The sequence below is a fragment of the Pezoporus wallicus genome, unplaced genomic scaffold (assembly GCF_028554395.1).
Source record: "Pezoporus wallicus isolate ANWC-B61680 ecotype Strahan unplaced genomic scaffold, APGP_CSIRO_Pwel_v1 contig_3952, whole genome shotgun sequence".
NCBI lineage: Eukaryota > Metazoa > Chordata > Aves > Psittaciformes > Psittacidae > Pezoporus > Pezoporus wallicus.
In genome coordinates this window covers 5,821,118-5,847,494 of record NW_026635034.1, presented here as the reverse complement: position 1 = coordinate 5,847,494, position 26,377 = coordinate 5,821,118, and the positions used below count along the sequence as shown (strand labels likewise).

Here is a 26,377-nt window from a genome sequence, read left to right as displayed (position 1 = left end):
CTGTTTTCCAAGGATACTTTTCTTTTATACTCTTACAAGTTTAGCATTAACTACACAGTATCATATTTCTTTCAATAGTCTCCAAGTGAATGACAAGTTCAGTGTCACTCTTCCTTCTGAATATGAATATGCATACCTAGAAAGCCTGTGGATATTCTTTACCCCTTATGTAAAGTAAGAAAAAGGAATCATAATTATTTTTTTAAAGTAAATATTAATTATGAATGGCTGCTGACATGAGGTGTTTATGCATAGCTTTGATGTAATCTAACCAAATTTGATTCAGCTGTGGTTGTTCATTCTCCATTAACTTTAAGGTGACTCTTTAAACACCTTCAATTTAGGGACAGCTATGTTTTGTTTCACTGAAAACCTCTCACATGCCTGATTTTTCCCCTTTTCAGGTTGTAAGCACTAAAGCTTTTCAGTGGCTTCCAGATAGTTTAAACCCTTCCTGTGCTACATTTGCTCTTATGCCTTTTAAGTGATCCATATGGAATCATTTTTGCTTTTATTTTAGTAAAGTTAACATGTTATTATTTATGTCTTTGGAGCTTTTTAAGCATTAGCAATTTACAGGTTACTACACTTAGCCATGAAAGATTGCACAGAAATACAAGTATGTGCTGAAAGATTACTCTAAACTGTAGCAATAAATAAGAAAGGTTATATCTCTTGATAATTTGTGAAAAAGAGGAGTGAATTCCTGATATTTTTAATCACTTCATTTTTTGTTGGTTCTGAGCTGGTTAAGAGCTGTATCTGGAGCTAATTGTATATAAGGAAGCAAGATAAGATGGTAGCTATCTTGATATATTAAACCTGTTGTAAAACTATGTAAAACAAAAATATGCAATCAGTTCAAATGTATAGAGTGGTTATGTTTGTATAATGCTTTATCATCAGCACATAAACTCTTAGTGCCAAATGATGAGTATAGCTTATGCTCAGTTGCTGCTCTTAAACACGCTTGGTAACTTGTAATCAGAAATTGGCCACAGAAAGACCTCAAAACTTCGCTGAAAGTGTTCCTGAAGTATGTATTTTTGTTTATACTTCCATGAAAATGAGTGTTGTTGTTTCTCAATTTATCCTGCTTCCATGTACTGCTCCTTAAATGTTCCTTTGTTAATAATACCTTATTTTGCCAGGTGATATGCCTCAGCTGGTCAAAGGAATGAAGCTTTTAAACCAAGCTGATCCATGTGTCCAAGTTTTAATCCAGGAGACAGGAGAGCATGTGCTAGTGACAGCGGGAGAAGTTCATCTTCAGCGCTGCTTGGATGACCTGAAAGAAAGGTTAGAGGGGCAAGGAGGAAGACATATTTTTAGTTCAGTAGGTGTCTGGTGTATTTCTTTGTCAGATGCATATCTTTGATTTATATTCGAGTAAAATAGAAGCTTCATCCACCAGTGGTTTTACCGTTGGACCATAAATGTAACCTTTTGTAGCTATAAAATTACTTGCAGCTGGGCAGAAGCCACTAGCTCATCACTTCTATACATCTTACACACCTTGTGGGCACTTTCTAGAACTGATAAATTGCAATAGGTTCAGAAGTCCAATTAAGAATGTAATGTACCATTTGTACAAAATTAAAACCAAGGGGAATCATGTCTGATTCATGAACTCTCAAAAATTAGAAAGCACCGGGACCAGAATGCTCATACACACTGTCTTTTCCCTTACTCTTCATATTGATTTTTCTTTTTTAATGTTAATCTGTTCTCTTATTAATAAGCAGTATTTTCTGCAAGCATATATGCATACATTTAGTGTCGTCTAATGTTTCTTCACATGGTAGAAGAACAATTGTCAGATACAGTCCTTTCCTATAACTTCATTTACTAAAAAAATTCTGGTACTTCTTTCCATGTGCATTTACTGTTGTTTTCGTTCTAAACCAGAAAGCAAACCTGCTGATGGATGATTGAATGTTTGTCTAGCTGTACGCATGTCCTTTCCAGTTAATATCAGACAACAGTAACTTCTTAGGAAAGCTAGCCTGGAATAGTTGTAAAATTTGATGTGTTTTAAGTGTTACCCTCATTGCAACTTAGTGCAACACATTCTTACCGCTTTTAAAAACACAGTATTACTTATTGATACTATGTTTCAAGTAAGTTCCTTTAAAGCTCCTAGGTCTGTGCAGTCCTCAGTGCAAAGAGGTTTGTTTCTTTGGGCTCAAATTATATAGATTAAAGCTGATGAGTTCCTTTTCCTAGATATCAGTACCTATAATTTCAGGTGGTGGTAGTTGTTTTATTGTAAGCAGCTATTCAGCTGTAGGTACTGCTAATTAGAACTGAGGCTTGATGCTGAGTAGTGGCAGTTCTAAAACTAATTACAGCAAAATGTTTTAGCTTCAGAAGGAGATAGAGCTGAAGTATAAGTGTTCCTAAATGCATTGTAGTAGCCTCACAGATGTCCATGCAATCATGTAATTCATCCTTTAAGTCATGCATACTGGAATATAATTTTTGCTAATTTTGATTTTGAATGTAAACTATGGTAGCATGAAAATCTACCTGCATCTCCTTTACAAGGATCAGTGACTTATCCTTGTCTGGAAACTAGCTTTATTTGTATAATGAAATGGTACTATACAAACATTCATTATCAGGAATGTTGTATAAATAAAGGTAAATAACATCTGGGTTTTAGAAACAGGTCATTCCAACTATGGTCTTGGTTTCTCCATGTGTTTTAAAACCTAAGTGTAATTCAGCTGGCAGTTTCAAACATTATTTTTTATACCTTCATATGCAAACAACAAAACAAAATCCATTGTCCGTTGATCTGCTGCTAGCTTGCTATACCACAGGTTGTAATTGTAGCAGTGAGATAATGACCAGTAGCATATAATTTTTATGGATAAAATAGCTAGAAAAAGCCATTACAAATCTTTGAAGACACAGGTTTATTATTGTACCAATGGTAGGAATGTTTCATTTCCAAACAAGGTGTTTCCTGGAAGATTCTGCTATGGGACCGTTTTTTCTCCCTTCAGATGAGCTGAAAAGTACAGGCTATTTTCCAAATCTGATGGGAAACTTTCAGCATTCCAGTATCTTCAGCTGAGTTAAATCCAGAATGTATTTGAACAAGATGCTGATAATGTGCACTTAGTAAACATCCATTTCACAGTGCTAAAAAAACCAGGGCTTTACCATGGTGCCATTGGCAATTTTCAGCTCCTGTGATTACAGTAAACAGATAAAATACCATACAGGATATTTTGAAGTCATGAAATTATACTTGAAGATAAAACAGGTGATCCTTTATGAATAAATATAGCGATGTTTATAACAAATCTGCACTTCCTAGCTGGTGGTAAAATAACACATTGGCATACTCAAAGATGTGAAGCTTTTACTTTTAGAGCACTTTAATCACTAGTAATTAATTTTCCTCATCTTGTGAAATACCTTTTAGAGTGGTATTTCAGAAGGTTTTCCTGCAGGGTACTCACTTCAAGGCAAATAATAAATATGAGCTAATGTGAAAAAAATTGCTGTTGGTTAATAGCATTGCTGCAAACAATGCATCAGTTCCTTAATAATCAGATTTTATCACTGTTATAACTACCAGTACTACAATATTGCCGAAAGTTCCGTCATATTCTCTTATTGTGGTCTGCTGTACTTGGTTTTTCCTAAATGTTTTTATTTCCCACACAGGTTTTCTTCACTGTGTAGGGTATTTTCCAACTTAGTCTAAAAAACAAAGCTTCTTAGGTTGTATTTTTAAACTCTTGACCTAAAAGGATTCCTTTAAAAATTGCTAGCACTCTTCCAAAGCAGACTATAAAGTAGTTAAACAGACTGAACTGCCTTGGTATGATTTTTTTTTTTTTTCCTTATTTTTTTTGGCTTGGAGCATAACCAAGATCTTCACCTACTGCCTTGTACCCCATTTTATTTTGTGCTTTCTGTGGTCCTTTAAAGGCAAAGATTGAAATTACCTTTTCTTCATCAGTCCAAAAGTAAGATTCGTCCACAATATTAAAAGTGTTTGTTGTCTTTCATTTGGAAATTCTATTATCTTTGAGAATCTTCCAATATAAACTCTTCTAACAAACTGAAAGCATTTAATGACCTGAGATAATAGGGTTTTCTGATACCAAATTGATAGTTTAATCTTTGTCTGTAGTTAATGGTCAATTTATTTTAATTATCTCCCATAGTTGCTTTTATATTTTAGTTTTGTATAAAGCTGTACTCACATAAGTAACTTCATAAAAAAAGCACTACTTAATTTTCATTGAGGTAACTGTACAAAATAACACTGCTTAGGGTGTATAAGGGAGAGGGACTGTGTTCTGCTTTATAGCAGGGAAAAGACTGCTGCTGACGGGTCTATACATGAAATGATGGCATAAATCTGTAACCGAAGTTACCCTACCTGGTGATGCTCAAGAGTTAGCTATTTCACTTGAAATTTGTTCTCTTTCTCAGGCCCACATAAAGGCATTCCAGAGTAGGTAGTCAGTGACTTTACCTTTGGAATAGTGCCTTATATATTTAAATTTGATACAAGATCACAATTATGAATGATCCTATAGGTTTTCAGGGAGAATAATGCTTAAGGCTTCTACTAGCTAATCATACTATGAATTTGTGAGGTGCTTTTTTTTACCCTACATTAACACTCCCCCTGCTTCTGTGCTGCAGTGCTAGTTTCCTGTACAGATTGGAATCTGCTGTGCCAGGAGTGTGGAGAAAATGGGAATAGCAGCTCTCCAAGTGCTCCTAGCTGTTCTTGATCTGAACTCACAAGGTTATGGAACAGTGACTCCACACTTCTTCACAAAAGCCTGTTCAGCGTATCTAGTGCTTCATCTTTTGAGAGCATCTCAAAGGGTGACATGGTTTAGTATGTGGTGTCCCTGCCCATGGCAAGGGGTTGGAACTAGATGATCTTAAGGTCCTTTCCAACCCTAACTGTTCTATGATTCTATGATCTCAGTGTAAGAACAGATGTATTTGTTCAAATCAAGTGTCCATCATGCTCAGTACCATGTCTGTAGCAGTGTGGCCTAGAGCAGATGTCTGGGGAAGAGTAAAAAAAAGAGTAAGCATAATCCTTTCCTGGGCCTTAATAGTTTTCAGTTCAGGGCCTGTTGTGGTTTGGTTATCAGTTAATCTTCATCAGCCTTCCCCATGCCCTTCATGATTTTGTAGACCTCTGTTGCATCTTTGAAATATCTGAAGGCTGCTTGTACTATTATACTTTTGATCATCCTTATTCTATTTTTTTAACCCTAGTTTTACTGTCTCTCGTTTGAGGGGAGAGAACACCAGCACATAGTTACCAAGATGTATGTGAACCAGTGATTTACATACACGCGCGGCACAGTGTTCTTTCTTTCATTTTCTCAGTTCCTTTCCAAATCTTTATGAAGACATAAGAGGCGACACTTCCTTCTTGAAGTACATAAAGTTTTTCAGAGTTTGAGTTTGAAATCCATTACTAGTGATCTGTGTTGCAGTCAGATTTATTCATGAGCATCTGTTCTGTGTGAAGACCATTGCTCTACCTCCTACCCCTAAATTTAAAAGTATTTTTAAAGCTTTAAACTAATCTTTAAACTTTATTTTATAGGTTTGCAAAGGTACAGATTAGTGTATCAGCACCTATTATACCATTCCGAGAGACAATAACGAGACCTCCTAAAGTTGACATGGTGAATGAAGAAATAGGAAAACAGCAGAAAGTTGCTGTTATACACCAGACAAAAGAGGACCAAAATAAAATTCCTGAAGGAATTCAGGTTGATTCAGATGGGCTTGTTACGATATCTACTCCGAATAAACAAGCTACTCTCAGCGTAAGAGCAATGCCACTTCCTGAGGAGGTAACTCGGCTTCTTGAAGAAAATAGCGACTTAATTCGAACTATGGAACAACTCAACACATCTCTGAATGAAGATAAAAAAAAACATGAGATAAATCAGAAGACTACGGATAGGATCAAGGAATTCAAACAGAAGTTGGAGCAACATCTGCAGGGAAGAAAGTGGAGAAATGCTGTTGATCAGATATGGTCATTTGGACCACGGAAGTGTGGGCCTAATATTTTGTTGTATAATTTTGAGGGCTATAAAAGGTCTGTGTGGCAGTGCCTTGGGAATGCTGTGAAAGAAGTGAGTAAATACAGAGACTTTGATAACAGCATAGTAAGTGGATTTCAGCTGGCTACGCTTTCAGGTCCCATGTGTGAAGAGCCCCTCATGGGTGTTTGTTTTGCAGTGGAAAAATGGGAAATAAATAAAGTTGGAGAGATTCTGTCAACTAATAGTCAGGATTCAGAGGAATGTGACGCCTTAGAACATAACCAAAATGAAGATAGTACTCTAACAAGCAGTTGCACTGATGAAGTTTGCAGTGTGAATGAACAGCAGGACAGCAGTCAAAGTGTTACAGAATCCCCTGAGAAAATTAGTAAACACAAGGGAGAAGCTTTACTTGCAGACTGTTATGGTCCCTTCTCTGGACAACTGATTGCCACCATGAAGGAAGCCTGTCGCTACGCTTTGCAAGCAAAACCCCAGAGGCTTATGGCAGCAATGTACACATGTGAAATTATGGCTACTGCAGAAGTTTTAGGTAAGACAGACAAAATAAACTTTTGTCAAGAATTTGCTTGCTTAGTTCCAAGGTGAGGTTTTATTATCGGATGAAATCAGAAAGTATAACTTGGTTACAAGTTTTGTCAGCAGTTTTTTATAGTTCTCCAGTAGTAGTGTAGTGCTCATAGTATTCATACTATTCTGAATGAAAATTAGCATTCTTTTAGCTTATCTGAAGCATACACATAAATAGCAGTGCTACACTTCTTTGGAAGCGCAAGATGCAAAATGTTGGCTTTTTATGAAGTTTTTGTAATACCAAATTCAGTAAACATGAATATTAATGTTGTGCCTCATAATTAAGCATTAGTTCCATGAAGAGATGAGGAAATCTACCCTGTTTGTAAAATAAGTGCAGAATCTTAGTAAATGCCATTTCAAGATGGTTTATGTTAATATAATCAATATATAAACAAAATCAGGAAGAAGAGAGGATCTCACTGTTACAGTCCCATTGGTAATTTTTTCAGTTTATTTTTTTTTGTAGCATCTGTATCCTTCTGATATGCAAGTTGCTCACTTTGCAAACCCAGCGCATGCAAATTTGTGTCACTTGTATTACCTTACCACTTATGCCTACTTAAACTTGTTTTAATGACCTACTTAGAGTGCCACTCAACTTACCCTAACATTTGTTCTTGGAGTTTTCCATGGGAGTTGCTTGCATGTGGAATCCGATCCAATGCACTGAGATACTCTTTAAAGCTAGCTTCCATTGCATTTAAGCTATCAGCTAATTTACTTTAACTATACTAATCATGGTAGAAATTATAGTATATCCCGCATAGAATAATTAAAGAATTGTTATTTGTTATAAAAATCCCTGCTGTTGTGCACAGAAGCATAATGATAGCAGTTACACAAAACAAATTGGTTCAAAAAGCAAAATTTACAACTGTATGTATTGAAAAGAGATGCCATTTGAATGAGCAATTATTTTGTACAGATGCCTGATCCTGTTCTGTTCTGGCAAAAGGTGTCCTGTGGTAAGCTTATTAGCACATTACCTTAAGCTAGAACTTAATGTGATGTAGAACTCCTGCATTTTAAATTGTCTTTAATTACGTTTTAACAATTTAACAAAATTATGCTTTGTAACATTGCACATCACTGTTCCAGGAATACATTAGCACAACACTTCTGAATCTATATATAAGCAATATATCCATTTTCAAACCACAAAAACACTGTATAAGCTGGTTTTGAAAATGCCTAGTCCTGAAGAAGCATGATTGTTTATAGTGATGTACTTAACATGCATCGGCTCATCAATTGTGCTATAAAACCAAATGGAAATATGGCTACTTAATGTGCATACATGTATATATTAAATGAGTATAATTTAGGGCTCAGACGTGCAACCAAATTAGTCCATTCTAATGAATGTGAGTTGTGCATTAATAGCTACGGACATGCACTTCGGTCATTACAAATTCATGGGTGTATTTTTCTTATGGAAGTTTAAGGTAATAAATTGCATGCTTGCTAAGGGAAGCAAAGAGTATGGATGCTAACCATTAAGACTTGGGAGTGGACATGTGATAAACCTCTGGCTTTTGTTACTTTATTCTTCCAGTTGGTCTTCCATACATTGACACCCAGTTGAGTTTAATTTATCTTCATATTAATCTGCTTGTTTCTAAGATACTAGCTTCTGAGAAAGCTAGTTCTTTTATGTTTGTCGTCTCACTATATAAAGCTCTTTCCATCAGACTTTTCTGACAATGAAAATAAACTACACTGGAGCTGAGGAGGGGAGCATGGAAAGAGGAACGCAGAAATGGGTTGAAGTGTATGTGTTCAGTTAATGGATGTTGGTTTTAGACTTGGGTCTTACATACACCTGAAGTTTCCCAGTAGTTTGTACTTTGAGCATCTCATTTCTATAGTTAGTTCATTAGAAAACAAAACAAAACAAAACAAAAACCAAAGAATTTTTGCACACTTCTGCTTTATGGAAGTTCTGTGTAAACTGCTGAAAGGTGAGTAATATTCTCAACTAGTGTCACATGTTTAATTATTATTAGCTTTTGCCTTTGATATTGCTTCCTTTCAGGGTTTTCTTCCCTTCTGTCTTTTGTGTTGTGGAGACTGAAAACTAGACTGTCTTTTCATTTTGCTGGTGTCAGTGAAACTCAGGGAAAGGACTTTCCCAGACTCTCTTGTAGCTTTTGCTTTTGGATTTTGATAGCAATTCTCATGTCTTTAATTTTCTTTAAATAAAGTTATTAAGATTTTAGATCACAGTATTTTAGGGAGCAATTCACATCGATTTAGGGTATTATCATTGGTGTGATTGAAAACTTGCAGATTTCAAAACAGAATAGCAGCTTCTCCTCCCCTTTTTTCTAAGTTTACAGTGACCCCTAGGCTCTTGCAGATGGTGATCCTGTTGTCCTTCCACAGTATTTCTTTCCTGTATGATGCTTAATTTTTTTTTAGTGTGCAGAAAATACAGAAACTGGTTAGCATTTTCACTTGACACACTGAAGTATCCTTCTGTGAAGTGGTGAACAGGACTTATCTAATATTTTAAGGAGCTGAACTTAATACATATTTAAAGTGAGTCTGTTATGCATAGGACTTATTCTGCACGTTGCAGCACTTAGAAGCTGTTTTTGAAGTAGTATATTATTTTCAAAATAACTTTCAGCTATTTTGAATAGGAAGATCTTACAGTATTTCTTGCTGATTGATGCCATTCAGCTAAGTAGAGATAGAGACAGTATGTCTTCAGTATACTGCAGTCTGCCCATAGTGGTAAGACTAAACACCTTATGTAGCTTCTTTGTGATAACATTAATTGAGGCAGTAGTCCAGACTGCTTAGATGAAATATATGTACCTAGAAATCATTTAGTAAGCTATAAATTCTCTTCTGGCTTTTATGTTTTCAAAGAATAATCTTCAGTGAATTATGGCTGGAGTATGTTCATCTAAAGTGCTTTGTGACAAATGTTACCTTATCTCATTAGTATGTATGCAAAGTTTTCTATATCCTACCGAAAATAATTAGTAAAAGTGTTTGAATTACATTAGTGGTTTTGAACTTACTTGCTTTAACAAATGGCCTTAATGTATACTGTCATACATACACAGTATATGTACAGTGACCAGGACATGATGCTCTTTTACAGTGTGTATGTTTAATCTGGCTTTTTAAAGCACTTACTGAATTGTGAGCTCTGCTGAGGTATGACCTTTTCATATGTGAAAATTCTCTGGACTTAGTGAAATTTCCATAGACTTAAAATTGCTTAGTTAATGTTAACAAAGGATGTATGTGCATGGCAAACTCAGTGAGTTATCTTCAGAGTGGCTTAATCTTTTTGTGATTTTTAAATACAGAATCTTAAGTATCTCCTCAGTTTGCTCATGAGCAGAAAGAAGAATATTGTGCATAGTGAAGGTGACAGATCAACAGTGAGGAGGTCCCGTTAAGGGCACGAGCAGATAAAATTATCAGTGGTGATAGAAAGAACACTTCAACCCACATTTTATTAGAGAACTGTAAACTTGGAAGCAATTGGTGATGAACTGATGCTTTATTACCTGCTTCTGACAGGAAGATTTAACTGCACTACCTGTGTGCCTGTGCTGAATTTCCTGATCAAGGACCAGGTTCTATATTTAAAAGATAAAGGCAAATAAACCCACTCCAACATTTCCTCTAGTATCCCACAAAAGACTTGCAGTATGTATGCAGATCAATGTATGTGGCTATAGTATTTAGTGGTATCTTTCTGTCAAGTCAAAATGATGGCATGTATTAGGATGTATATTTCTACTTATTTCCAGTAAGAGCTAGATCTGTCCAGCTGTATAAGAGGTACAGCATTCATGTTTTTTCAATGCGATATATATAAAATACTTGAACCTCTCAGAAATCAATACAGATTTGTTCTTCATTAAGGTACTTCTAATTTGTGCATCTAACTCTTACTAACTATTCACATTAGTAAATGAAGGCATTCCTAAAACATTTTTCCAGTGCATAGGTTTTCTTGTGTTTTTGTTATCTTAACACAAAAGTATTTCTTAGTATTTATCTGTAAAATAGCACATAAGTTTGCAGAAACATTTTAAAAAATAATGCCTACTGTAAAGTCAGACACAGGCATTTTCACAGCTACTTTCATGATATATACACTGTATTTCAATGGACTGAACGTTAATTTGGAAAAGAAAAATAATTATCCATGGCTACCTTAAGACTGAATTAATTAAAAACCTAGCAACACATTAAACATAAACATGTAGTATTTCAGATAAACTAGTTTTCTGTGATTAGAATAGCACTGCTATTATTATTACTGAGACAAGAACCATGTAAGGATATGTTGATCCAAGCAAACTTCTGAAGGTAGCAAAGATATGATTCCTGAAACACAGTAATGTTTCTTAGTAATGTTTCTCAAATATTTGGTAATAAGAAGTGAAGTAAGTTAGGCACATCATCTGGCAAAGAGCCTTTTAACAAAATAGCCATGTGATTATATAAAATGCACCTACTGTAAGCATTATCTAGATCCATACAGTAATAATTTATCAAGTGTTACTCATGGTTCTGCACGTTGTACTGGCAGAATATGTTGTTTGTTTGAATTTAATGGGTATACTTAATTGATCCACTTAGAAGGGCAGAATTTTGGCCAAAGAAATGACGTATTTTACTTAATGCTGAACTTCCCTGGATAAATATTTATTTCTCTTCATGATGCAGAATATGAATATATCGGTAAAGTCATTAAAATTATGTCTTTGCAGGTCGTGTGTATGCTGTCCTGTCCAAAAGAGAAGGCAGAGTGTTACAAGAGGAGATGAAAGAGGGGACGGATGTGTTTATTATAAAGGCAGTCCTGCCAGTAGCAGAAAGCTTTGGTTTTGCTGATGAAATCAGGAAGAGAACTAGTGGCCTGGCCAGTCCGCAGCTGGTGTTCAGCCACTGGGAGGTAAAAATATCTATTCACTCCATCTGTTTTGGTGATCTATTTCCTGTAGATGTGGCAGGCTGGAATAATAAGCGGAAAAGGTTAAATTTTGGTCAAGACAGTCAGTTAATTCCTTTTGGAAATGAAGAGGAAAAAAGTAGCTTTATATTAGTCTTACTTCGTTTATAGATATTCTGTTGAGAAATGTATTTATATTTTGTTTAGATGAGATGCTTTTTTATTTCAATAGAAAGTACGTTCTTCACAAATGAAACTGATTCTTCATAAGTGTGTTTTCCTGAATTTCATCTGCCTCTTTCATGACTTCTCTGGTAAACTTGTTTGTGGAGTGGGAAGAAAGAAACATCTACAAAATGACCCTAGCCTAACAATAGTAGAAAATGTAACAACAAATCTAATGCCTATGATTCGCATTAGGGGTTAGCAGACACTTAGGTATTTTTTTGTCATTGTTATTTCCAAGTCAGCATATATTTTCATGTTTAAAGGCAAAGGGAATAGATTTCATTCTTTCAAAATTAAGTCTGGTGATAGTAAGTAGAGGTGTCCTCAAAATCATTCTGTTTGGTCATCTTTGTCACTTAAAGAAATGAAAAGGTGAAAGTATAAAGGAAATATGCAAGCGGGAAAGCTGATAAGGAGTGTCATCACGTGAGAGTGCACTGTATTTTGTTCCTATGATGTGGACAGTAGATCTTCAAGGAGAAATATAAAAACTCTAAATCAGAGTTCCTTATTCAAGACAAAAACCCTGCAATGTAGGGCTTCTTGGAATACTCCAGTGAAGGAGCTAGAAATAGATTCAAGGACAGAGTCAGTGGGTATAAGTGTTCCACATGAATTCTTTTAAATAAGTCTCAGGTTTTCTGTTTTGTTGCGGGGTGGGGTTTTTGTTGTTTGCTAGTTTTTTGGTTAGTTGTGGTTTTTAGTCAGGTATCCCTTATTTGATGTTAGGACCGTCAAAACTTTTGTAAATGGATTCCAGAGTCTTTGATTTTTGTTTCATCTTCTGATTTATTTTGTGATTTCAAACATGAAGTTTTTGAGTAGTAACAGCTACAGATTTTTGAAGCCACTAATGCTCTATGTCATTGCCAGCTGTGGTCAGTTTACCACTGTTTGTCTCCGAAGTATGCACTGTTTTTTCACATGGTGTGGATTATTCTTCATTTCCTGTAGCTAAGTTGTCCTAATAGGTAGTATCTGTTAAATACTTCACTAGCTCTGTATCTCTGTAATAATCTTTAATAATCTGAATTGTTAGTAATTGTTGTGACTGCTTCTGGAGTTTTGTATAGATGCTAATGGAAAAGGAGGATATCTGCAAACCAGCAGAGTAATGTGCAATCAAAAGAGTCGGGGATCCTTGAAACAGTAGGCTTGGAAAAGTACATTATGTCTTCCTTGGCAGTGGTGCCTTACTGGTGTTAGAAAATAATGATGTTAGGAAATGTAGTGGAGCACGGTTTAGCTTTCCTCCCTCAATACCGATTCATGTGATCTTGTAACTAAGTCTTCACAGAGAACAACTGAAGGGAAAAACAGAGCTACACTGAATGAAAAGCAAAAGAAAAAAAGAAAGGGCAACCCTCTATAGATGGTGTATGCACAAAAAAATGGATAAAGCAACATCTTTTTGAGTGTAGTGGTCTAGGTGTAAGCCACTAACAGGTTAGATATCGCAGATACATGCAGGATTGCATGTATCTGCAGATATTGCAGGATTACATGCAGTAGCCTGATAAGTTTTAGTTGTTATATGAAGTGCAGCTGGTGAGGTTTTGTGGCTTAACTGGTCTTTTGGTCTTTTGTCTGAATGGCCTCTGGTATCAGTGTCCCTAAAGGAGTGTTAGTCAGAAAGGTGTTAATTCCAGCTACATCATTGTTTTGTGCCAGTTTCTTTCTGATTTGTGGCTACTGTGCTCCAATACTAACCAAAAAACATAATCCTGACCTTCCCTACTATCCCCAGACATTGGGGTGTGTGTTCATTCTATCAGATATGATGATTTTCACACAGGAAGATGCTCACACTGAATTATACGTATGTATAGGAGAGAGAGATTTGAACAACTGGCAACATTTTCTAAAACTGACCCTCTGGAGAGATTATAATTACAGCTAGTATGTTAAAATTCAGTGGTAGTAGGAAAAATTACAGTGTAAGCCAGTCACCTTTCCACCTGACAAATCTGTCAGTGGGGAGGGGAGGGTTGGTTGTTTTTTGTCACATTGAAAGTCATGCTCACATATTTTTGTGACAAAATAAGCCTTTTAGTAAGCTACTAGCAATGTTGGCTCTGTGTAGTGATGGCAGAGGGAGTGCATGCTACTCTCGCATCATCAGCAGAATTGCTAAATAAATACAGTTTTCAGAATCTCTAGTGGTGGTATGACAGGGAAGCCAGGGAAAAAAAAAAGGTTTTGTGTCTCAAATCACATGAGTAATCTGTAGAGTTTTTCTGTGGTTCGTTTTCTCTCTGCATTCTGCTGAAAACAAAACCAACAAATAAATAAAAATGCTGTCAGGTTTCATCAGGTATTAGGCACGATTTTGACATTGCTACATTACTAATGAATTCTTACAAATACATACATGACAAACATCAGCATTTTATTTGAATCCAGTTATTTAATGTATCATTGTGTAAGGCAATGTGATGTGAACTCTGTGTAATACTGTACTATTTTGTCCGTAGTGCTAGAAATGGAGAAGGAATGTGGTAGCTGCTTGGTTTTGTTTTCCACTTCCTATGTTACCAAGTGTATGGTTGCTGCTTTAACCTCACACTATCCACACCCTTCCCATGACATTCTGAATTGATTCTTTGTTAGTGGTGTTTTCTCAGTGTGCTCAGCACATTAACTGAGTACAGGGGACTTGTATTTCTCTGCACAGGTTCCTTCTAATATGTTGTTATCCCCATTTTACAGATAGTGAAACAGACACATTTGGTAATTTTTAAACTTAAACACAATCTCATGGAAATCACATGCATAAAGTATGTTTAAAGAAGTGAGGTTTGAATCCATCTTTTTTATTATTACTCCATTTCATTAATGTAATTTCTAGACTGTAAGCACAGGCAGGTCAGTGGTAGAGCCTACATTTAAATGAAGTAATTTTGGTCTCTGGAAATGAAGTTACCATTTTTTTTTCTTCAGTTAATGAATGTATTTTGTATAGTTCAGATTCCTTCAGCCCCAGGGGATGGAGGAATGCACATATTGAGGTCTATCTTGTTAGATACTTCTTTTTTATTAATTTCTTCTGTCATGCTTATACAATTTATTCCTGCCTGTAGAGGACAGCACCAGAAGAACATTAATGGGAGCTCTTAGTTTGGTCCCAGTTTAAACAAGTTAGTTTTAAAAGTTAGCCAAGTGTGTTTCTTTATGATATCCCAAAGCAAATGTAAGTGTATTGTGTTTACTTGGCCATATTTTCTTAGATTTCAGTATAAACTTTCTTCTAAATTCTTAGTTTAAAATATATAACTTTGGGATAATAATTGCACTCCTTGGGGGAGGGAGGGGGAGGAGGTTGGTTGTGTTCTTTTTTAAAAATCCTTGAATTAATAATGCATTTTCAATTAGTGTGTGGTTTTGCCTGAGCCTGTTCCCTTTGTTCTCCCTTGATTCTTTGCAGTTACATCTTTCACTCAGTCATGTCGTTTTATCTTAATTGTAAGGTTATTTGTACAAGAAGATATTTGCGATTGCAGAATGCTAAGAGTAATGGAGCTCTAATGCCACTTGGGAAAGGTGTTATAGTAAAAAAAAAATGCATGTGGCTCTGTTCAGATGCTAGTTGAATTTTCAGCAAGTGCAGAAATTGTTAAAGACATCTACTAGTTCTAACGTTGTGAAATATGTAGTATTCTTGTTAACTCATATCTTTTAAATTGCATAATGATTGACAGTTAGACACAGGTGTATTCTTGGTGGAGCATGGTTGAACTATAAACACATGCTTAATCTGAATTGTTCTTCAATATGCCTTCCAAGTAGAATAGTGCCTAGTATGTGCCTTAGGGCTCTGAAGGCAAGAGATGGTAAGAGATAGGCTGAATGTAGTAAGTGGTGAGGCATTCTGAATCTGGAAGTTTTATATTCTGAATTTTAATCCATTCTGTTTGAATTGTAAGTCATTTTACAACTCAGAAGATGAGAGCTTAATAGAGGAGTTGCCGGGTGAGATCGTTAAGCTTGCATTAAATAGCAAGCAGACTAGGGTGGTGGGAGAGAATCTGTGAATCTGTACTGGGTTTGAACTGTTACTTCATATACATCGTTGTGCCAGTTAGGCATATAAATGAATTCTGGCAGTAACCTTGAACCTTTCAGATATGAAAAGCTATTTGTATTGGCCAGGACATCTGAAGGTAATTAAAGTAGTAAATAAAAGTGGTAGTGGTGTGGCTTTAATTTTCCCTCCTAATATGTGTTTCTTAAGTAATAGGAAAATATGCAACAGTAGAGCCACATGTCTCCTTTTCTTTCTTCCTGTTTTTAGCTACAGACTGAAGTCAAGGCTAAAGCTGATCTGTTGACTGGGACACTAACAAGGATGATGCTCTTGAGCCGAAATAAATTTGTATGAGTTTATAACTAAATGTGTAAAAGTTCAATATTAAAATATTTATTGGAAGAAGAGTTCTCATATCTGACTTCAGGCATTTTAAGGCCTTTGCTGTCCCCATATATATAGTGTATGGGATCTCTGAATTACAAAATGCTTTTGAATGCTCATTTTCCCTGTAGGGAACCCACACTCCTAATATATCTCTGTAGGTTAAACATCTAATGTTTGACTGAAATTTATTCTGTATCCCCTTTATCTTTAGAAGGAGCTATATGGTGTTTATTTGATGAGTTGATCTGTAGTGATGTACAGTGACAGCATTCTCTGAACGCCAACAATTGCTTGCAGTGTAGTCAAACAATTGGTAAAAAGGGAGGCTGAAAATTAGTTGGGTTATTTTGCTTTCAGGATGTGGCATTGAGATTAGTTATTTATAAAGCAGGCAATCTGGTACACAAAGTATTTGTGTTTTAACAAAATAACTGTAACTTGTTTTATTTTGAGAACATATATGTGTAGGTGCTTCAGTAAAATTCTTTAGCTAATGCAGATATTTCTTCTCCCACCCTCTGTTGCTTAATCCTCACCCCCAGGATGATGTTTTGTGGAAGTGTTTCAGGTGCTCAGTGCTTCCCACAGTCAATTAGTACTCCTGAGTAGGAAAGGAAGTGATATCTGCTTTCCACTGTAATGGAATGGCTGCAGCAAAATGAAGAGGCTGAACCTGCAGAGAATACTCTCTCGCTTTCTGAATGGGAAGCATTTGGAGCTTGTAAAGGCCTACAAAGGAATAATAACATACCTGTTATGAAGGGGTTTTCACTGAATAAAACCAGTAAGACCCTACAGTTGGTTAAACAACAACATAACAGACAAACTTGTTGAATCTTTCCTTGAGATTTTAAGTTGTGGTTTCTTTCAAGGGCAGGCTAAGATCCTGGCTGCTCTGAAAGCAGAATAGCAAAATTAGAAACAAGGGTTTACCTATTCTTCAATTGAATACTCTATTTCAATGCTGTGGTACAGAAATCACTTCAGAAATGGCATTCAGACTCTCTACATTTTAGCATCATGCATTTTACTGGGGTTGATGGGAAGCAATTATTCGTGTGGAGATGGCTATTGAAGTTGCCAAATGTCATCTTGCAACACTGCTCTAGAGTCCATATTTTCTTTCACATGGAAGTAAAGAACGATTTGAAAAACTGCCTGTGCATACAGGCATTAGCATGGTATGTGTTGGGCAGTAGTGTGCTGAAATTCTGCCAGTTCTTTCTTGACTCTGTAGCTGCTTGGGTTAAACATAGGAATTAGCCAGTCACATGGGTATGTCTGCATTACACCGTGTGTGATACTCAAGAAACGACTTACTTAGTGAAATAATGGGTCTTTCTGGATCTGAGGTCACAGGAAGAGTATAGCCAAGAAATCACGGTCTATCCACTTCTGAGGTTGTTGTCTCCTCCCTACCCCTACTCACATCCCAAAAATGTATGAGAGACACTGTCTAAAGCCCACTCAGTCCATCTGACCTCAGTCCTACCGGGTACCCTGCCCAGTGTCCTCTGTTCAGTAAGCACACTGCCAGTATCCAAATGGCCTTGTGCATTTGGTTATGCTTAGTGCAGAAGCACTTTTACAGCATTACCCAGCATATTACTGAAAACCTGGCAGCTAACAGTTTTTCAAGGTCACATTTCACCTAAACCTCTGCAAAGTTCTGTCATTTTGCCTGAAAGGTAGAGGTAATTTCCATTTCATAGGGCTGCTTCAGACATGGAAAACGTGCATGTCAGCTGTACCCTTTTAGTTGTGTAGTTTATGTCATTACTAAGTGATGAACACCATTTGAACTCAACATATTTCTAGCATCAATTTTTCTAAGGTAGAAAGGATTCTGATATACTGAAGCCTGTATCATCTTTGAAACTGTGCATAATAGTTCTTTTAAATTATCTCTTTTTTTCAAACAGCTTCTGGCGTAATGTTTCTCCTGGCTTGCTAAAGGGCTCCTTGTGGTATTCAGTCACACTGAATTTTAGTGGTACATGGGATTTCTTACAAAGCAGTTCACAAAGGCCATAATGCTGCTTGCTGGACTAAAAATCTTCATTGGACAGTGTAAGACTGCTCTTTCTATTAATGGTCCAACTAAAGCATTTTCTACACTGATAGTATTTGGCTAGAAAGAAATTTTCTGTCCTCACCAGGCAGTAGGGACCAGTAGGGGAAATGCTACGAGGAACATGGCTGTGTTCCTAGATCTGCCTGACCTTTTGGATGAACTAGGCAGATCCCTTCTGTTTGCTTTTGATGCTTCTCTCAACCTTGTTTTGCATAATTAGGCTGCCTTAGGCAGAGACTGTTTCGTACTATCATTTTGTGAAATACACTAGACAATGGGATCCAGATCACTATTGGAGCCATCTGGGTGCCACTGAAATGCAAATAATAAATCATCCTCAAATTAAGGCTTAAAATTCTGAGTCCTCTTGTATTGGAAGTGGTCTGTTCTAACTCAAATCTTACTGGAAAGTTTGATTAGCTTACATAATCATTTGCAGAATTTAGTACATGCTCTGTTGTCTTCCAGTGTTAACATAGTATGCTCACGGTATTTGTGTTTTTATGGATTCTTACAGGTATTCAGATTTTGTCTCTGATAAAGATACAGGCACTTATTGTTTGAATAATTAATGTGTAGGTTGTTAGGCTAAAAGAAAATGACAGCTGTTTTGCCTGTGCTACTCTGCATGCTGTTACTAAACAAGTCCTATGAGACTTCATTGTTTGGGTGTGTTGGCTTGAACAGTTGTGATATTTAATGAAACATCTTGCTTTAGAATAATTTATTTTTCTAAAGAATATCCTTGCACTTCCAGTATTTGAAGTAATCTGTTCGCTTCCCTTGAAATCCCTACTCCCAGCTGACTTCATTATGAACAGTGTTTTATTTATACCTGGAGTGGGCTCATAGTTCTGCAGTGAGCAGTGCAACACTCTTCAGCATGTGTTTGACTCCTTTTTTCTTTTCTTTTAAATGCAATGGAATTCTAGTGATTTGCTTATAGTCACACTTGAAGCAAATTATCACCCAAGACTTCTATAAAGTAAATCAATGAGAATACTGTTAAACAATACTATTAAGGAACATTTCTATCACTGAAGAATTGCATTTGCAATAACAGATTTAAGAACTGTATCAGCTGCTGTTCACTAATTCATTTTACTGTATTGCGTTTTATATGGCTGCACTTAGAGAAAATACTTGCTCTCTAATAGAGTAAATGCTAGTCTAGTGATCTACTACACAAACCTTAGTTTATAATTCACTTCTTTTAAAAGAAACTTTTCAGAAGAGCCTTGCAGGTGTAGAAATACTTGGTTGTGTTAACTAGGGAGCAGTAAGCTCTCTTGCTGCTTTGATGTGCGCACTTTGGAGGCATAAGCATGTGTTTGTTCTGGGCTGTTCGCTGTTAAAGCTGTTATTGTCCCCATCAGGTTATTCTGGTGTTGAATAATAAATAAGCATAGGCCAGTGGCTAGTTCATGCTGTTAAAAAGAAAAATTCCCAAGTTCTAGCAAAAGTTCCTGAAGAAAAGAGATGTTGAATTTTCTAGTTACCAAATCATATACAGTGTGGTGGTATTTTAAAATACACTTTCCCATAGTGCTGATAATACCATCACGTCACTGGGTTTACAGTGTTTTTCTCCCAACACTGGTTCCTCTTGACATCTTTTGTCTCTTATACTTGAGGTATAAACAGTTTGGCTGTGATGATTTTCTTGTCATGCCCTGCTCAGCGGTTCCCAGACACACATGGCACACAGGCAGACTGAGAGAAAGGCAGACTGAAGACCTTTGACATAAAGTTATCTGAATTACTTGATGTTTCAGCTATGAAAGACATGCTGTTTTGACTTTCCAGTTTTGTTTTGATTGAAGTTTTTGTTTAGGAGTGTAACTTTCTGAAAAAGCATTGTTAAGATACCTTCACGTTGCTGTTTTTAAAATGAATCTTAGGCTATATGTTTTAGTTTTGTACTGAAAAAATAGTATGTGGAAACATCTAAATAATTTTAAATTATAAGTGACATGCAGCATGGAATAAATAATGTTTGTGGGTTTCTTCTCTACTTTGATCCTGTGGATCTTCCAGGATCCACAGCACATAACCTCTGTTGAACGGCTACATCATGTTCCAGAAGGATCAGTCCATTTAGAATCTAATTAATCATTTAGGACTTTATCCAGACAAAAATTCAATTTCTATCACAGATTCCAGAGTCATCCCTATCCAGTTCCCAGGAATACAAACAATAATAGCTCAGGGACTAAAAGCTCTTCAGCTCTGATTCCAGGAAACCCAGACCCACCATTCTGACAGCTGCTGTTGTAAGCAAATTGATGACAATGCTTTTGGAGCATTACATGGAAACTTTTTTTTTTCCTTTTGCTTGCTTGCACTGTATTCCCTGCACAGAGTATGGGGAATGATGGATGCCACCTGGTATATGTATTTGATGTGATTCATTAATGTGGTGCGAATACAAGAGGGAGTCTAGTCCATGCCCTCACCTTCACTTGTAAAAACAAAACTTCCTACTTTTTTTGTATTACTGTGTCAGTAACACCTCTGTGTAGTTATATTAGGGCTATGTTAACAAGGCTCTTTGCTGGCTTCTTAAAGAAGATGAACAGCTGGTGCCCTAAGTTGCAGCTGGCTCAGTAGATCTGGCTTCCTCTTTCTCATTACTTACCATGGGGTAGTACAAATAGTGTGTTCTGATTAACCTCATCTTTTGCAGTCTATCTACACCATACAGATAGGCACGGTCCTCTAACAGAAATTTTCAGATGCCACCATACTTTCTCTAGAAGCAGTCTGCAGCACTTGAGATTGAAAAACAAAGCTAGTTCCCGAGTTGGCTTTTGAAACCTAATTTGTCTCTTTACAGCGCTGCTCTGCATCATTTAGCAGTACAAGGTTCACTCAGGATTCTGTAGCTCCGTGCTGCAATAAGTTTGCAGGTTTACCTTTGCTGGCTAGTGAAGTACTCAGTAGTGCACACACTTGAGCCTCCTGTTATTCCTGAGAGCTAGGCATCCCTACTGAGGCATAAAGTATTATTGTCAGTGGGAAAAGTGCGAAACTTCAGTTAACATTAGTAGAACAAGTCTGTCATAAATTATTGAAAGAAACAGTCTATCAAACCTGGGTATTTTCTCTAAGCATCCATCACTACAGTAGCTAAATATTTACATGTAGATTAGACCTCTAAGTTCAATTTTGTATACTTTTGGACTCCTGTTGTATTCATTCTTCAAGAACCACTGTTTAACTGTTTCTTTCTGGGCATAACTTCTGGGTGTTAGATTTCTTGCTAATGCAAGAAGAAAATTTATCAAAGGGGATAATAACAGTCTTTTAAGTTACTGTAGTTTGTAGCTGTGTATTCTCCCTCACAGTACAGTCTGGAGCAGATCCACGGAGCATGAATCACCTTTTCTTACTTGTATGTTCTTGGACTTTGAAAATTTTGTTTGTTCAGATCTTTGAGCTCATCATGATCAGGGAAATCCCTGGTGTTTCTGCATCAAGATGCTCAGTATGAACATCACTACAACTTCATCAAATCAACGTTCAATTTTTTGCCCAAAAGTTGGAAAAAAACACAGTGGTCTTTACTGCACCTTTTTAATTCTAGTGAATAGTGGTAAAACTTTCAAACTCCAAAAGCTGGGACCATTCTTTTTATTGACGTAAACTGTCAAGGAATCACCTTTAAGTTTCTAGGTATTGTTTACAAATGCCTGTAAAAGACATCAGAATGGGTATGACTTAGGCAGATTCTTCTATGGCTAGACAGTCCTGTAATATAAAAATATTTGGAAAGCTAAGTTTCATACTGTTTATTTCTGACCTCTGCTTGCTTTTGGTTTTCAGCCAGACAACGCTATGCATACTCATTTCCTACCTAAATAATTGAGGTTTGATGTCACTGTCAGTTACCAGGACTATGCATATACTTCAGTGTAACAAAGGAAAATTGTTTTTGTTGGTTTAGGGAGTTTACGTACTATTTTGCAGCACTGAGCCTATGATGGTACCTAATACAAAATAGCCACCTCCTGCTGTTGTCATTATTTTCCTGACGTACCATAAAGTGTAATTTGTTTGATTGAGTTAGGTGTTACTTAAGATGAGGTAATAAATTAGGACTTCACAATCATTGATGTTCAAGAGAAAAATTGTTTCTCTTAAGCCATCATTTTTCAATTCCTGTTCTCACTAGTTGGGGTAACTTAAGTTTTAAGAAATATTGCTTAGTTTGAAATACCTTGTGGCCAGTGTAAGTATTTGTTCAGAAGGAAAAAAATTATATCACTAGAAAAGGTTCATAACACTAAGGTAAAATTTGTTATTGAGGGAAGTTTGTTCCCTTCTTGTCAGTTATTAATGTTTGTGCTAATATTACATATTTCAGAAATGATAGAGTGATGTCCTCAATTATTGTCATAACTATCATGATTCTTACAGTAACTAATACTTCACTCTTTTTTCTATGTGGATTTTAAGAAATTGATACAATATTACCTTTGGGCTTTTTAGTATAAATATATTACCTGTAACTGCATTTGTGAGGAAATCTACAATCGCTTAAATAAGTTTCTTGAAATTGCAACAGAACCTGAGTAACGTAATATGATCCATTTTATCCCTTCCTATTGCTCGTGGTTTTTTAGCATTCTTAGAAGGTGATCTTGTTATTTTTCACCAAGCTCCATGGTACAGTTTGGGGGTTTTTTACTCTGTTTTATAGCTAATTGTCCACTAATGGGAAGGAAAGTTAAATCTCTGGACTATAACCCTATACAATTTTGGCTGGTCACCCAAACATCAGTTCACTAGGGAACATTTCACAGATTTGATTACACATAAACATTATGTGAGCTTAGGGCCTGATGGTCAGTCTTAATGATTTAGGAATAATTTCTGGTGCCACTGAGGTGGATTCTTAGGAGCTTAGAATTGGTGGAGGAAGTCCTACTTTAGGTCTTAAAACATTTATTTGGAAAACCAAAATTTCTTAAGTGCTGTAGGTCACTAATAGTAAAGGAATGAATTGTTATCTTTGGCTAGCTAGTAGAATATTAAGCCTGGAATTTGTGTGAAATCTAGTCCAAAGGTAAAGACTAAATATCTCTTCAGACTTTCTTGGGGAGTTAAAAATGTTGTAGCTTTGCTGTGCACGATGAAATGGGGAAAGTTTTTAAAGACTTTGTAAGGTAACTGCATCTTTGAAATATTCTCTGTGGTAGTATGAGAAGTATGGGGTATATAGGATAAACTGGGGGCAAAGACATGCCCAGTTATTCTCTAATCATGTCACTTCTGAAATCTCTTCTGGAGGAGCGCCCTTAAGATATTAAACTGCAAGAACAGCTCTACTAAATTTGTTATCACCAGAAACAATGATTTTAAACCATCTGTCCAACTCACAGGGATTGAAGAGCATAGGGCACAGAAATGAGCAGAAACCTTTAGTTCCTGTAAGTTCTAATAAAACCATAGTGAGATAATATTCTAAATAAGGAATTCCTTCTTGAAAACTGAGAATTTTCTGAATGTTGACATTGTTTGCTGACTGACAATTAAATTTGCTTTAAAATAAAATTGGTATGCAGATAAATGCAGTTGAGTTGCAAGCTATTGTGGGCTTCTTGTCACAAGTGTAACATAGTGTATCTGAACTCTTGTTTTCTCCTTAAATAGCTGTCTGCAGGCTTTCCAGAAAACTCTTACCTACTCTGCCTTCATATTTCTCTGCTTCAGAGATTGATTACCAGAAATGTATTAATAAACCTTCGTACTACTTTACCTTTTTTGTTTTTTTCTTTTCCTTTTTTTATAGATCATTTCGAGTGACCCATTCTGGGTACCAACCACTGAGGAAGAATACTTGCACTTTGGGGAAAAGGCAGACTCAGAGAACCAGGCCCGCAAGTACATGAATGCAGTAAGAAAGCGAAAGGGACTTTATGTAGAAGAAAAAATTGTGGAGCATGCTGAAAAGCAAAGAACTCTCAGTAGAAATAAGTAGCTGTGTCTGCTTCCTTTCTCTCCTGACTCAGCTAAGTGCTGGTGGATGATTTTCTATGCAGCAGATTCAAAATTTCATCTGGACTCTGTTCTTTGACACCACTTTTCTTATATGCTATGTCTGTGGCTTATGTTTTAGTCAACTTAAGCCTTTCCAACTTTTATACAGAGAAAATAGTTTATTTATTTAAATAAAGTATAGGCATATTCATTGCAATTGATCTTAATTTTAAAAATTTATTGGCCTATTGAAGTTTGTCATGGGATTAGGAACTCAATTGAATTTTCTTTCTTTCTGGTTTATCAGATGTAATTACAGTTAGAGCTGGTTAGTTAGTTTGTTGCGAATAAACTTTGCACTGAATTTAGCTCCTTATTGGGTTTGAGTCTGTTTTTTAAATTTATTTTGATTTCTGTAATGTATTTGTTACTCACCAGTACTTCCTATAGTTACCTCTGTGCAAATAGATGTAAGCCTGTTGGGAGTTTCTGAACTATTTTGTTTTACTCCATTCCTCATGTAAGCAGGCATCTAAAGCAGCAATGTTATCCTCTTTAAATCAGAGATCAAAAATAGCACATGGGAAAGACTGCCAACCAAGCAAGATTTGTCTTTTTTCCCTCCTTAGAATGCATCTTACTAAAACAATTCATAGGATTATCCTAAGCTGGGAGCTACAGTCTCTGAACTAAGCACACAGCTACTTCTGCCAATCCTGTGTGCTTCCAAACTCTTGCAGAAGTTTCTGCCCATACCCTGTTGTCTTGAATTCAGTGAAGGGAAACACTTGCAAAAATATACAAAATGTCTTGCTGTTTGCAGGTGTCTAGGAGGCAGAAGGCTCCAAAATGATTCAGACCAAGACTAACAGGAAAAAAAGTCCTCACAGGGCATAAGTTTTAGTTAAGAAAAATGGAAACCTTGGATAGAAGAGAAACACGGTGCATGAATTATCTTCTCATTTGGCTGCTTAGATTTATAAAAAGAAAGGACAAGAATTCGAGATAGTTAATACTGAATAGGTAGGTGTCCTCGAGGAGTTTCTAATATTTAGTTAAATGAATGGGAAATAAGTCCTTAAATTTTGTGCCAGCTGATGTTCTGCTACCTCTTGTCTTTGCTAATTGCAGAGTTCTGTTTCAGATAAACATGAAAATAGCTTATCCTTTTCTTTCCAGAATACAACAATTTCTTTAATTTGTCATTGCCCTGTATTCCTTTAGCACCTGCTTGGTCTTCCTCTGTGTGTCAGTTTAATGTAGCAGGCAGAACTTACTTGTCAGTTTTGCTTTTTTAGGGGAAAGAAAACTTACTTATTTCAAAAGTAGAATGATTTTGAATGCTTAACTTTTATTTTAAATAGCAGCCTTTTCCGGCTTGTTTGGTATCATTATGGAAATGTTTCCTTTTAACATTGTATTTATGAATTATTCAAGCAAATGAAATATTTGTCTTTCTTAGAAGGTTGTTCAATAAATTGCTGTGTTTTGCAAGGGGGGGTCTGCACAGCAGCCCTATTAGAGCTTGAACAAACATACTTGCATAGTTTGGGCACTGCCAGCTGGTATAGCCATGGAGGGCATGCAAAAACCAGTCTAGATGTGAATGTCTGTAATGAGATCTTGCTAATATAGCTACCCTGCTAGCTGAATCCAAGACAGAGCTACGGATGTCTGGCCTGCAGTCACAAAGGTGCTTGAATAGGGCAGGTTGGTCATTATTATGACTATGTAATTGTTAACTGTGATCTACTATACTTAAATAAGCAGAAGGAGCATTAACATAGATTTTAAAAGATTTAACAAGAACTTCCATATTTTGTTATGGTGTGTTTTTCAGTTGCACCTCAAACAGCATAAGGATGATAATTCAGGATGTTGCAACAGTATTATTTGTAAAGAGAAAAACTAGCAGAAGAAAATGAAACCAACCAGAAAGAAATGCTAGCAGCAATATTTGAGATCTGTTTTCTTTAGTAACAGCTACTAGTGGGAAGAGAATCTAATTGCTTATGTGCCATGAATTTCTAACCATTTTTCTCTGGATTATTCAAGAAATAATTTGATGTAGCTGTTTTTCTCTGGCTTTGTTATACATACAT

The 26,377-nt window shown here is 36.2% G+C and overlaps 1 protein-coding gene across 2 annotated transcripts in view; it reads left to right on the top strand.

The window, feature by feature from the left end:
- The window catches only part of EFL1 (elongation factor like GTPase 1), a 76,566-nt gene extending 51,923 nt beyond the window's left edge, over positions 1-24,643 (top strand). For both annotated transcript variants that reach the window (XM_057429574.1, XM_057429496.1), the window contains exons 17-20: positions 1,152-1,299; positions 5,606-6,609; positions 11,399-11,583; positions 24,088-24,643. In XM_057429574.1, the coding sequence (XP_057285557.1) occupies positions 1,152-1,299; positions 5,606-6,609; positions 11,399-11,583; positions 24,088-24,276 (1,526 nt within the window). In that variant the 3' untranslated portion in view covers positions 24,277-24,643. The remainder of the gene's footprint in view (positions 1-1,151; positions 1,300-5,605; positions 6,610-11,398; positions 11,584-24,087) is intronic.
- The last annotated feature ends 1,734 nt before the right edge of the window (positions 24,644-26,377 follow it).